At 36.4% G+C, this 12,730-nt stretch overlaps 1 protein-coding gene across 1 annotated transcript; it reads right to left on the bottom strand.

Annotated features, from left to right (window-relative positions):
- Positions 1-1,418: 1,418 nt before the first annotated feature.
- LOC141286861 (putative helicase mov-10-B.2) lies at positions 1,419-11,948 on the bottom strand. The gene is made up of 16 exons (XM_073818973.1): positions 11,795-11,948; positions 11,540-11,694; positions 11,282-11,458; positions 9,905-10,052; positions 9,572-9,739; positions 8,603-8,700; positions 8,393-8,490; positions 8,193-8,291; positions 6,297-6,399; positions 6,042-6,159; positions 5,746-5,937; positions 5,588-5,659; positions 5,367-5,492; positions 4,925-5,013; positions 4,251-4,366; positions 1,419-2,877 (listed from the first exon to the last, which is right to left on the bottom strand). The coding sequence occupies exons 1-16, from the start codon at positions 11,873-11,875 to the stop codon at positions 2,816-2,818; spliced, it is 1,902 nt and encodes a 633-aa protein (XP_073675074.1). The 5' UTR covers positions 11,876-11,948; the 3' UTR covers positions 1,419-2,815.
- Positions 11,949-12,730: the final 782 nt, after the last annotated feature.

Raw genomic sequence — 12,730 nt, 5'->3', positions numbered from 1 at the left:
GCACTTCCACATTCTCCTTGATGGGGAAGTGTGTCCAAACTTTTGACTGGTGTTTTTTTTTTTTTTTTTTTATGCACTTGACTGGGACTAACAGTAAACTCTGTTGTGAAACAGGCGCAGTACACCTAATAGCCACAAGAGAGAGACATACACTTTAAAACCACACTACAAAAGGTTAGTTCACCCAAAAAATGAAAATTAGCCCATGATTTACTCATCCATTTCTGTCAGTCAAATCCAATCATATCATATAGATTTAAATTAACAATTGTCCTGGCCCTTCAAAGCTTATTAATGGCAGTGGGTGGGTGTTTCTGTTAAAAATAAAGTGCATCTATCCATAATAAAAAGTGCTCCACATGGCTCCGGCAGATGAATAAAGGCCTCCTCTAGAAAATCGATGTGTTCTTGTAAGAAAAATATCCATATTTAAAACATAATATTCACTTTTCTCTAGCTTGCGCTAACTGTCGCATGTGTAAGCCGTTCTGGGCGGATGGCATGCACCGCTGATCTTGTGAAAACCAACGTTTGTAGGAAGCAAAGTTTCTATACTTTATCAAAGGAAAACAAGTCCCCTTTTGGCTTTTACTAAAATACTCCGGCATTTTTCTTTACAAATCCTACTTTTGTACTTTTAATTTGTGACCGGTGTTTTGTTTTGCTCTTTCCTCTTCGCTTCTACATTCATTACTTCACAACGGTGCTTGCAAAGTATACGTCCTACTTCATCCACTCGGAACGGCTTCCGTGTGTGATAGTTAGCGCAAGCTAGAGAAAAGTGATTATTACGTTTTAGATATGGATATTTTTCTTACAAGAACACGTCGATTTGCTACAGAAGACAGATTCACCCCCTGGAGCTGTGTGGAGCACTTTTTATTATGGATGGATGCACTATATTAGACTTCGTATTCTACGCCAGAACGCGTGCTCATGTGACGTGACTGATGCCAAACTCGTGCACATGACAGATGGACGTGGCTGTGTATCAAAGGTAAAAAATGATATAAATACTGTTCAGTTTCTCACAAAAATCGATCGTTTCGTGTCTTAAGACATCAATGTATCATCACGAGCCGCAGGGTGTAATTTGGATTTGTCTGTGCATGTTTTTGTTTACTTTTAAAGGTTTGGTGCCCATCCACGTCCATGATAAGGATGGCAGACTGCACCGGTTTTCGTTAAAAATCTTTGTTTGTGTTTTTCTGAGGAAACAAAGTAACCTACATCTTGGATGCATTGGGGGTAAGCAGATAAACATCAAATTTTCATTTTTGGGTGAACTATCCCTTTAAGGGTGAGTAAAACATGGGCTAATTTTCATTTTTGGGTGGGTCATCTAAAAACATATTAAAGTGTCTGTGTGTCTGTAGATTAATCATCTAAGCACAACTGGCATCCAAAGGACTCAAAGCCTTCAAAAGTTGGATTTAATGCAGAGTGAAAAAAAGCACCTTATTTACAATCATGAACAAAAGAAAATTTAATGTAGGAGTAAGAAAGACACTTTACTGTAAAACAAGTGGTTTATGAATAAGTCCATGTGCTTATATGTGACCCTGGACCACAAAACCAGTCATAAGGTTAAATTTTACAAAACTGATTTATATACATCATATGAAAGCTCAATAAATAAGCTTTCTATTGATGTATGGTTTGTTAGGATACATCTATTTGAAAATCTGAAATCTAAGGGTGCAAAAAATCAAAATACTGAGAAAATCACCTTTAAATTTGTCCAAATTAAGTTCTTAGCAATGCATATTACTAATCAAAAATTGCATTTTGATAGGTTTACAGTAGGAATTTTACAAAAAAATCTTCATGGAACATGATCTTTACTTAATTTCCTAATGATTTTTGACATAAAAGAAAAATCAATAATTTTGACCCATACAATGTATTTTTGGCTATTGCTACAAATATACCCCAGCGACTTAAGACTGGTTTTGTGGTCCAGGGTCACATATTTGAAAGGTAAATAAAGTATTTTCTGTCATCTGATAAACGAACATTAAAAATTCAGTTATGTGCAAGCTTTAAAATTACTAAGATTCATTAAGACTTAAAAGGATAGTTCACCGAAAAATGAAGATTCTGTCATTAATTACTCATCCTCATGCCGTTCCAAACTCACAAAACCTTCGTTCATCTTCGGAACACAAATTAAGACATTTCTGATGAAATCAGAGAGATTTTTGATCTTGGATAGAGACCCTGCAGTTCAAGGCCTAGAAAGGTAGTAAGGGCATACACAAGGAAAACATAAAAACAAAAAACAAAGATGTTATTTAGGGTTTCTTGTTGCACAAAAACTATCCCCTTAGCTATATAACATTACGGTTGAACCACTGATGTCACATGGACTATTTTATCAATGTCCTAACTACCTTTCTGGGCCTTAAACCTGTCAGTTGCATTGTTGTTTATACAGGGTCAGAAAGCTCTCGGATTTAATCAAAAATATCTTAATTTGTGTTCCGAAGATGAATGAAGGTCTTACAGGTTTGGAATGACATGAGGGTGAGTAATTAATAACAGAATTTTTATTTTTGGGTAAACTATCCTTTTAAGGTTTACACTGTGCAAGGTCTTGGCTAAAATGTTTATATACTGTACAGTCTGACTTAAAATTGATGGCTTTTACCCAAGATCCCATCAGGACCATTCCGAACAGTCAGACAAGCAAATCATACAATGTGAGCCCCACTTTAAAGAACTGATTATTGATCCAGGATTTCCATACTGACTTCAGTATGTGCAGAACAGGTGTGGCTAATTAAGACTGGCTTGAGTTGGAGGAACTTCTCTCTTAGTAATCATGTCTCCACTCGGGATGCTCATATTGTTGGACTGCACTCTCCTCAGTTTCCACTAGGGGGTGAAAGAACACAACAGTAAGTTTTTCACATCATACCTGCTTCTTAACTATTATTCATTTACTATGATTATTTAAATTATGATTATATTATCACCACTGAACTAATCTGCTGGTAACTGTACTTTTCATATTGTTTATATACAGTGCCTTGCGAAATTATTCATACCCCTTCATTTTTTCACATTTTGTTATGTTGCTGCCTTACTGTATGTTAAACTACTTTAAATTACTTTTTTTCCCCACATCAATCTACATTCCCTACTCCATAAAGGCAAGGCAAAAAATAGGTTTTTAACTTTGTGCAAATTTATTAAAAATAAAAAACTGAAAAGATCCCATTGCATAAGTATTCATACCCTTTTCTGGGATACTCGAAATTTAGCTCAGGAGCATTCATATTGCTTCTAGATGTTACTACACTTCGAGTGGACTTAAACTGTGGCAAATTCATTTGAATGAGTATGATTTAGAAAGGCACACACCTCTCAGAAAAGGTCTAACAGCTGAAAATGCATATCAGAGCAAGTCAAGATAACTGCCTGTAGAACTCAGTGACAGACTTGCATTAAGGCAATGATCTAGGAAAGATTTCAGAAAAAAAATCTGCTGCATTGAAGGTTCACAGAAGCATGTAGCCTCCATTATCCATAATGGAAGACGATTGGAACAACTAGGACTCTAGAAAATGTCTGCCAATCCCCATCCAAGCTGACAGAGCTTGAGAGGTGAAAAGGTGAGGCAAAGAATGGCAGATAATTGCCAAATGCAGATGTGCAAAGCTTGTCACAGTAAAGGTGCTTGAACTATGTACTGAGTTGAGGGTATGAATACTTACGCAATATACTTATTTCAGTGCTTTATTTGTAATAAATTTGTAAAATTTGCTTGTATTATTTACTTACCCTCCATGCATCCTAGGTGTATATGACTTTCTTCGTTCAGACGAATGCAATCAGAGTTATATTAAAAATGTCCTCTTGCATTTATTTTGGCAAAATAATCCTGGCACTCCCAAACTTTAGAACTTGTGTTCTAAAGCTCGGGAGTGCCAGGATTATTTTGCCAAAATGAATGCAAGAGGACATTTTTATATAACTCTGATTGCGTTCATCTGAAGGAAGCAAGTTCAGACGAATGCACGAAAAACTGGACAAAATCCTACTTGCAATGCAGATGTAAAAACACTAAAGCTTGAAATATGACACAATAGTTTTTGGCAGATCATCAACAGACACACATGACTACTCTATTTCCCTTTCCTTACATAAACCAATAAAGTTGTGGTATGAAAAACAGGTTTATGGTTGAAGTCAAACAACGTGTTGTGACTTCCAGAGATGAAGAGTAAGATTAAAACCTGTCTCACTTTTCTCTTCCTGGATGTTAAGAGCAAGCAGACGCTTTTCAACCTCTTCTATTCCCTCTACACTGGTAAAGGGATGCCCGGTGTAACCGCCCTGATGAAAGCAGAAGTCTATAAACCTATAAACATACACAAGAGATGCACATCATTTACAGGAACAGTTTTCTATGGCAAGCCGTTTTAGCCTAAAATATACTAACAATTGAATTAGAAAGCTCTTTAATTGGAATTATTACTAGTAAAAAATTGATTTAGAGAGCTCTCTAATTGTAATTGTTACTAGTAAGAATTCGTTGTAGAGCTCTTTAATAGTAATTCTTACTAGTAAAAATTCTGTTGTAGAGCTCTGTAATTACAAATGAATGGAAGTCAATTGAGACATATGACTAGTAAAAAAAATGTTTGTAGAGCTCTCTAATTGGAATTGTTACTAGTAATAATTGAATTAGAGAGCTCTCTAATTGTAATTGTAACTACTAAAAATTAATTTTGAGAGCTCTATAATTGGCATTGTTACTAGTAGGAACTGAATTATAGAGCTCTCTAACTGAATTGTTACTAGTAAAAATTCAATTACGACAAGTAACGCATAGTATATCTAAGGCTAAAACGACTTGCCATAGTTTTCTTTATATTTCATCTATGTCTAAGTAGGAAGTGTACAGTGTACAGTATACCGGGCCCAGGTTTCATCGGTTCGCAGAATGGTGGGGTTTCCCACCATAATGAACAAGGCTTTTGCTCTTGTCACCGCCACATTGAATCTCTGAAGAAAAGAGAGGCGAACAAGAACAAGTTTGAGACTAAAGTGTGTTCTGGCAAATCGTTGCATACTCAGATGCAATGTAGCATCCAACTTAATTCAATGCGAATTCTCAATTTTGTGGTGAAAAGTTAAATTTCGAAATTTAATTTATTCTTGCGATGCAAAGCTGAATTTTTCAGCAGTTTTCAGTGTCACATGATTTACCCCTAAAGTAACACTTTAGATTTTTTTTTCAGGATTTTTAAGTTTAAAAGAACAGCATTTACTTTAAATAGAAAATGACTTTATTGTCCATTTTGATCAATTTAAAGTGTTTATGTTGTGTTCTCTTGTCAGTTGTGGTTAGACATTACCTTCTCATTCTTGAGGAATCCAATATTAAAAAATTCATCTGTAAAGATGTGCTCCTTGCTGCTGCGAACAGCCGACACCAAGATCACTCTCCTCTCCTGGCCTTGAAACTCCTCCACGGAACCAACCTACATAATATACCGAACACACAGATGGCTATTCAGTTTTTATCTGTCCTATATTAAAATAAAAAGCAGTATCAGAGTGTTAAACCCAAGCTAACTTTTAGATCGTCAATGCGCATGTAGTCTTGTAGGTCTTTGTCTGTTCTGATGGCCCGTCTGATCTTCTCAACCTACAAAACCAAACCCCACAAAAAGTAAAGTGATGATAAAGTGTTGTTTTAACTGTTGTTATGGGCTTTCCAAAGGCAGTTTCCACCTGTTTTCTGTAGGGGGCGATAATGCCAATATCTCTGGGGGAGATTCTAGACATTCCCCTTTTGGCTTGAGTCAGGAGCAGCTTCTTCAGGTAGTCTACAATAACTTCGATTTCATAGATGTTAAAGAACGAGGGACTGTTGGACTCTCTGTCATCCTTCCCAGGCACTCCATGGAAAATCACAGGAAATCCCTGAGAGAGAAAAAAAAACAGTTGGGAATAGGCAAATCACCTAGAAACAAAACAGCTGCAACCATAGAGACGTAGACTAAACAGCTGTTTAATAGGTCTCTTACACTTCTGGGAAGGTACTCCCAGGTGCAGTACTGGTTGGAGCTGATCTCATTTGCACAAGCTACCAACTCCCCATCATAGAACAACTCATTAGGAACTTTCAGAATGGATGGATGAGACCTGAGAAAGAAACAATAAAAAAACAGGTTATGTAATTTTATAATAGACACGAGGAATGCATCAATATAAAAATTCTGATAAGATAATAATTATTAGCATGTTAAGGTGTACAGGTGACTGGTGTAGTTCAGAAGTACCTATAGTTCAGAATAAGTTTGGTGACGTAGCGTTTGTCAAACTCCATGTTATCTTTCTTATAAAGATCATTCTGTGTCATGAGCCTCTCCAGTAAAGAGACACCTACAGGAGGGACACAGTAAAACACATATTTATACACACCATTTTGCTTATTTTTATTTTCTGAGAATAAAAAAGTCGTTTTCATAGACTGTAAAAAAAGATGGATGATGTCATTTGGAGACCGAGTACAGATTCGCGGTAGAGATTCATTTGGAGCCAGAGTCTGTGCAGTAGTGTCCTGAGGTGAAACCACAGTATCAAAGTCCGCCCAAACTCCCGCAGACCCAATCGCAAGATCACAATCATGACACCCCACCCCATTTTTATAGCATCAAATAACTACCTAAAATCACACTTATTAGAAAAACATAAATCAGCGTGATAAGAACTACCTCAAATGCTGGAAACCATCTTTGGGAAAAATTTATTTGAAGTGTAATTTTGAATTCAGACTTTTTTTCTTACAATTGTGACTTAATAATTATTAATAAATTGCGTGTTATAAAGTCACAATTGCGAGATTTAAACTTGCAATTCTGAGAAAAAAAAGTTCGAATTGGGATATTTAAACTTACAAGTCAGAATTGCAAGATTTAAACTTGCAATAGTGCGAAAAAAAACTGCAAGTTTGTATTACACAATTTAAAAATCAATCAGTATTGTGAGTTTGTATTATGGCAATTCTGACTTTTTTCTTCAGAATTGCTTTAGTCTTGCAATTTCAAGTTTATAACTCAGAAGTCCTGTCATAATTGCAAGTTTGTATCAAGCAACTCTTTGCATCTTTTTATCTTGCAATTCTGCCTTTTTTTCTGCAGAGTTGCTTGATACAAACCGACTTTTTTTTTTAGAATTGTGAGATATATATTGGCAATTGCGAGTAATTTGGAGAAAAATAACTTCCTGCCCTCCAGCTGCATTTCACGTGTCATCAGAACCACGTGACTGCAAACAACCTATTGCGAGTTTATATCTTTTTTCTAAGTTATAATGTCCAGTTCTAAGGGGGGGAAAGGCTGATATTTTCTCAGAATTGCGAGTTTATATCTGTGACTTATAAAGTCAAAGCTGCGAGATTTAAACTTGTAAAATTCTGAGAAAAAAAGTCAGAATTGCAAGATAAAAAGTCGCAATTACGACTTGTGAGATAAAATTGTGAGATATAAATTCGCAATTGCGAGATATAAAGTCAGAATTGCAATATAAAACTTGCAACTTCTGACTTTTTTCTCGCAATTATGAGTTTATATCTTGCAATTCTGACTTTTTTTTTTCTAAGTTATAATGTTCAATTCTAAGGGGGGAAAAAGGCTGATATTTTCTCAGCACTGCGAGTTTATATCTCACAATTGTGACTTAATAATTAATAATAAATTGCATGTTATAAAGTCAGAATTGCGAGATTTAAACTTGCAATTCTGAAAAAAAAAAAATCTGAACTGCGAGTTTATATCTCACAATTTTGACTTTATAACTTACAATTGTGAGTGTGTATTCACAATTCCAAGAAAAAAGTCTGAATAGCGAGTCTGTATCACGCAGTTCTGACTTTTTTCTTCAGAACTGCTTTTTTTAATATCCAATTCTGAGGGAGGGGGGTTCTCAGAATTGCGAGTTTATATCTCACAATTGTGACTTAATAATTAATATAGTAATTAAAATGACTTAATAATAACTTAATAATTAAAAATAAATAATAAATGTCATGTGTCCGTCATGTGTCAGCAATAGTTAAAGCTTAAATGGTAAACAACAACAATCTTTTTTGTAAAGAACATAAGATAATTTTAACACAAAAAAAATAATTATCAGTCAAATTAGTGAGTGTGTGTCTAAATATATGTGCTTCTCACAAAGCCCATGATGAATAGCAAGAGGAGATCTCAGGATTGGCCCAAGCTGCCTGGGATCTCCAGCCAAAACAAGCTGTCCAGTCTCTGCATTCAGCAGACCTACATGCACACAATGAGACAATGTAATGATACCAAAGACAGATTTCACCACTCTCAGATTTTAGAACTTTTACTACAGTACATAATAAAGACAGACACACCTGCCACACTGATGATGGTCTCTGACTCAACAGAATGTCCTGCCTCATCCACAAAGATGTGCGAAAAATGATCACAAGGAAAACCTCCAGTGACCAGCCTGCACACACATAAGATTTACTGACTGTTGTAATAACATATTATGTGTTTGACAGAGATACACAGTGAGTCAGAGCGAGTTCATTGTGTTTGTATAAAATAAAGCCCTTCACCTGCCAGCGGTGACCAGAGTGCTGACCAAAATCTTGTAGGACATTAGATCCTCTTTACATGGGAAAACAATCATCTCTCCCTCAAGATTACTGATGTTCTACACACAAACACATTTTTTTTAATTGAAAAGTTAATGTTATCCAGATTTCCAAACTAAGCGAAAATGTACAATTTGGTAAGATGATATTTAAGTGTTTAATGTATGTCGGTGTCAAAGGTTTTTACCTTTTTTCTTTTTTAAAGGGGTCATCGGATGCAAAACTCACTTTTACATATTGTTTGAACATTAATGTATGTTGGCAGTTTGTGTACACAACCACCCTAAAAATGATAAAAATCCACCCAGTGGTATTTTTTAATCATTAAAAGCAATATTCCCTTTTTAAAATCAGGTCATTCTTAGCTTCTTGTTGGTGTGACGGAAACTGTTCAGCTCCGATCACCACTGTGTCGACTCAGGTGCAAAGGAAGACAATAATGTCTCTGATTGAGCGATTGAGGTGTTTTGTTGCTGGATATAATAATGAACATAGCAGTCGTCATTTACTCCCGACATCTGACATCCGCTGAAGACACAGAGGATTAACATTACTTTCGTTTTTGAAAGGAAAGCGCCGATCCCAATCTAATGGCCTTGCTTAATAATGTGCTAGTTAGCAAGTTTCACAGCTAAACGTGGCTATATTCGGTTAAAGTAAATATTGCGGCTTATCATCCCACTGCAGAGAGGGGCGGGGCGAGCAGAGCTCATTAGCATTTAAAGGAACATGCAGCAGAATAGCTCATTTTAAAAAGGGCTGATTTTGACAAGGTAAAAAGAGTGTTTTTTACACTACCATTGAGATATTTTAACCAAAGTATGTTATAAACTTCTCATTAAGACCCTAAAGAATCATATCAACTTGTGGAAAATAGGCATCCGATAACCCCTTTAAATAAAGATTATTTATTGCTAAATAGACACTAACCTTTATAACTTCAGGGATATCTTTTGGATCGCGGGAGCTAGCATAAAGTCTATATATCTTCCGTTCATCAACATGTTTACTAATGATCAACTTTTCACACAGTTGATCAGCTGCACTGTTAGATGGAGCACATGCTAGGATATAGGCACCAGGTATATTCTTCTCCACCTGAGAGATGTTGAGAAACAAACAGAAAAAATTACTGAATGCAACAGGTATTCCACTAAATGGTGAAATCTTTCATACAGGCAAGCACAACACCATATATTACAATGAACCTGCCAGACTTGGTGGGGCTGTATTAACTTTGCTGTGTGTGATAACCAGTTTTACCTGTTTGATGGCCTCCACTATCGTGACGGTTTTACCAGTGCCAGGAGGTCCAAACACCAAGTACGGTGCCGGCTTTGATGTACCGGCCACGATGTTACATACTGCGCTGTACTGTTCAGAGTTCCTCTCAAGCTGTTGATCAAAGAGCCTAGAGACACAAATATTGTGCTCAAACAGAAAGTTTATTAAAGGTCCCATATGGTAAAAATCGAAATTTCCTGGCTTTTTTCATGATAACTGAGGTCTAGGGGCTATGTAACTACCATATGAGTTTCAAAGCAGTCAATCCACAGTAAACTGCACACAGCCTGCTTAAAGTAGCTGTTTCTTTTCACGAGACGCTGTCACTTCCGTAAAGATGTGACGTCCGATCTACTCACTCACCGCCTTCAGTCACCACCCCAGCACCAACCACTGTCCCACCCTCCTTTTGTCAAACCCAGACAACAATGCATCCATTCCATTGTTGAGCAACAACAACACGAAAACAAGTCGAGAAAACGCTGTTCAGTCCATGGATGTCAGGAAAATACATCATTGCACAGGCTTCAGAACAACGTGAATATAAAAGACCAGTGGCAGTCAACTTCAGCCTCTTTCACTCAGCGATTCCGGTAAATACACGGATAATGCATGATTTGTTCTGGAGTTGTTTAATTTGGTTCATTCACAGTTGTTTTCCGGAATCTGTGCGTGCTTTACACACAACCCATAAAGACATGTGACATTTGGACGTGAGATGTAATGCAACGCGTACGATTCACTAAACCTAAACTAACCTGAACGGAGATGGCTCTGCCTGATCGCTGCTTCATTCCACTTTGCACATATTTTTTCGTCGTGAAGAGTCGCATGATAACATGCATCATCACTACAACACTGCCTTTATGGTTCTGGCTTTTGTTCACACAGCGCTCGTTCCCGTAATTTTCCAGAATCAGCGCGCATTGTGAAAGGGGCTTTACTGAAGCAACAGTTAAGTAGCTTACTGCATTCGGTGTTTGAAAAAAAAAAAAACATTAATGATCATTCTGAAATATCTTGTTGAGTATCAGCAGGCTAGGCTCTCTCTATTGCTCTGAGCTCGCTTACAGCATACATGACGTAGTTAACTGTGGTTGGCCTGGCTGTGTGTCACTCAGAAAACAACAGGCCAATCAGAAGAGAGGCTCATGAATATTAATTAGATGGGCCAAAATCGACCTGTTTTTGACAGAGCTCCTAAAAAAGGAGCTGCAAAAATATATTGAGATGGATTTTTGGCACTTATACCACAAATATATATTCTTAAGGACATCAACAACTAAAATAAACCTCCAGAAATGTGTACAATATGGGACCTTTAACATATTAATAGTCTATCCAGGTCTTACTGACCTCAGTGCAGGTGGAGGCACAGGGGTCACGTCCTTTGGGCCCACAGGGAACAGGACATCTCTGAGCTTGTGCTGGACCGCCATGTGTACTGCTCTGTGTTGCAGTCTTAATGGAAGACGATTCACGGTGAACTCCACACGGAATTTCATCTTATCTACATGTACATGCTCAAGGAACCTTAACAAACACAAAAAACAGCTTAGATGAACAGACATCTGTTGATGATGCACTTTTTTAAATCTCACTCACACTTCATACCTTCTGGAAAATCCGAGTTTGACTCGATCCAGTTCCACTTTGTGGACGTAGCCCTTGTATTTGGTCACAGATGAGAAATCGACCTCCTCACTCTTAGTGAGAAGCAAGTGATCTCCCCTCAGGACTGATGGTCTGTTCTCTGATACGCCAGGGAGCTTTAACACAACAGATACACAAACAGACATCAAAATTATACATTCTCCAATGCAAATTAAAGCTTTAAGATGTGTTTTAACAAAAGACATTTCCTCTCACGTTTAAGACCATTAATCTCTTGTCACGGTCTTTGACTAAGGCGACTTGATCTTTGTTGTATCTCTTGATATCCACATGCATCTGATACTCCTCCAGATACAGCAGTAAATCAAAACGTTCTGCATAATTATGGAAGCCTAGTGGACTCTGCAGCAATGACCTACAAACCATCAAACACAACAAAGGAAAACAATCACTATTTCTCTTATTATTCAGAGCTGATTTAGAAAACATTCATAACTATAAATTCCATATGTGACTCTGGGCCACAAAAGTCTTATGGGTATTTATTTTTTTATTGAGATTTATACATAATCCGAAAGCTGAATAAATAAGCTTTCCATTAATGTATGGTTTGTTAGACAATATTTGGCCAAGATACAATTATATAAAAACCTGGAATCTGAGGGTGCAATAAATCTAAATATTGAGAAAATTTCCCAAATGAAAATCTTAGCAATGCATATTACTAATCAAAAATGAAGTTTTGATATATTTACGGTAGGAAAATTACAAAATATCTTCATGGAACATGACCTTATAGCATATAACATGACCTTATAGAATAATTTTGACCCATACAATTGTTGGCTATTGCTACAAATATACCCATGATACTTAAGACGGGTTTTGTGGTATAGGGTCACATATAAGAGATGCAAAAAGAAAGTATGAAACAAGCGCATTAGGATGCAAAAATATATATATATATAATATATATATATATATATATATATATATATATATATATATATATATATTAGGGGTGGGCATAGATTAATTTTTTTAATCTAGATTAATCTAGATTAAATCTTGGAATTAATCTAGATTAATCTAGATTAAAATGGCTAATTTGAATTCTGCTGAAGGCATTCAGAATATGTGTGCTACCCAAATAATGACTAAAAGTAAGTCTTTGAGAATGGATCATAAAGC

Source organism: Garra rufa, chromosome 15 (assembly GCF_049309525.1).
Source record: "Garra rufa chromosome 15, GarRuf1.0, whole genome shotgun sequence".
Taxonomy (NCBI): Eukaryota; Metazoa; Chordata; class Actinopteri; order Cypriniformes; family Cyprinidae; genus Garra; species Garra rufa.
Note: the sequence above shows the minus strand (reverse complement) of the source record. Positions and strands in the feature narration are given on the sequence as shown.

Excerpts from the sequence above, each read along its gene's own strand:
- LOC141286861 (XM_073818973.1), bottom strand. The coding sequence starts at position 11,875 with ATGCATGTGGATATCAAGAGATACAACAAAGATCAAGTCGCCTTAGTC. Across the intron at positions 8,292-8,392 it reads GACCATCATCAGTGTGGCAG|GTCTGCTGAATGCAGAGACT; the intron begins GTGTGTCTGTCT and ends GTGTGCATGTAG. Across the intron at positions 6,400-8,192 it reads TGCTATTCATCATGGGCTTT|GTGTCTCTTTACTGGAGAGG; the intron begins GTGAGAAGCACA and ends TCCCTCCTGTAG.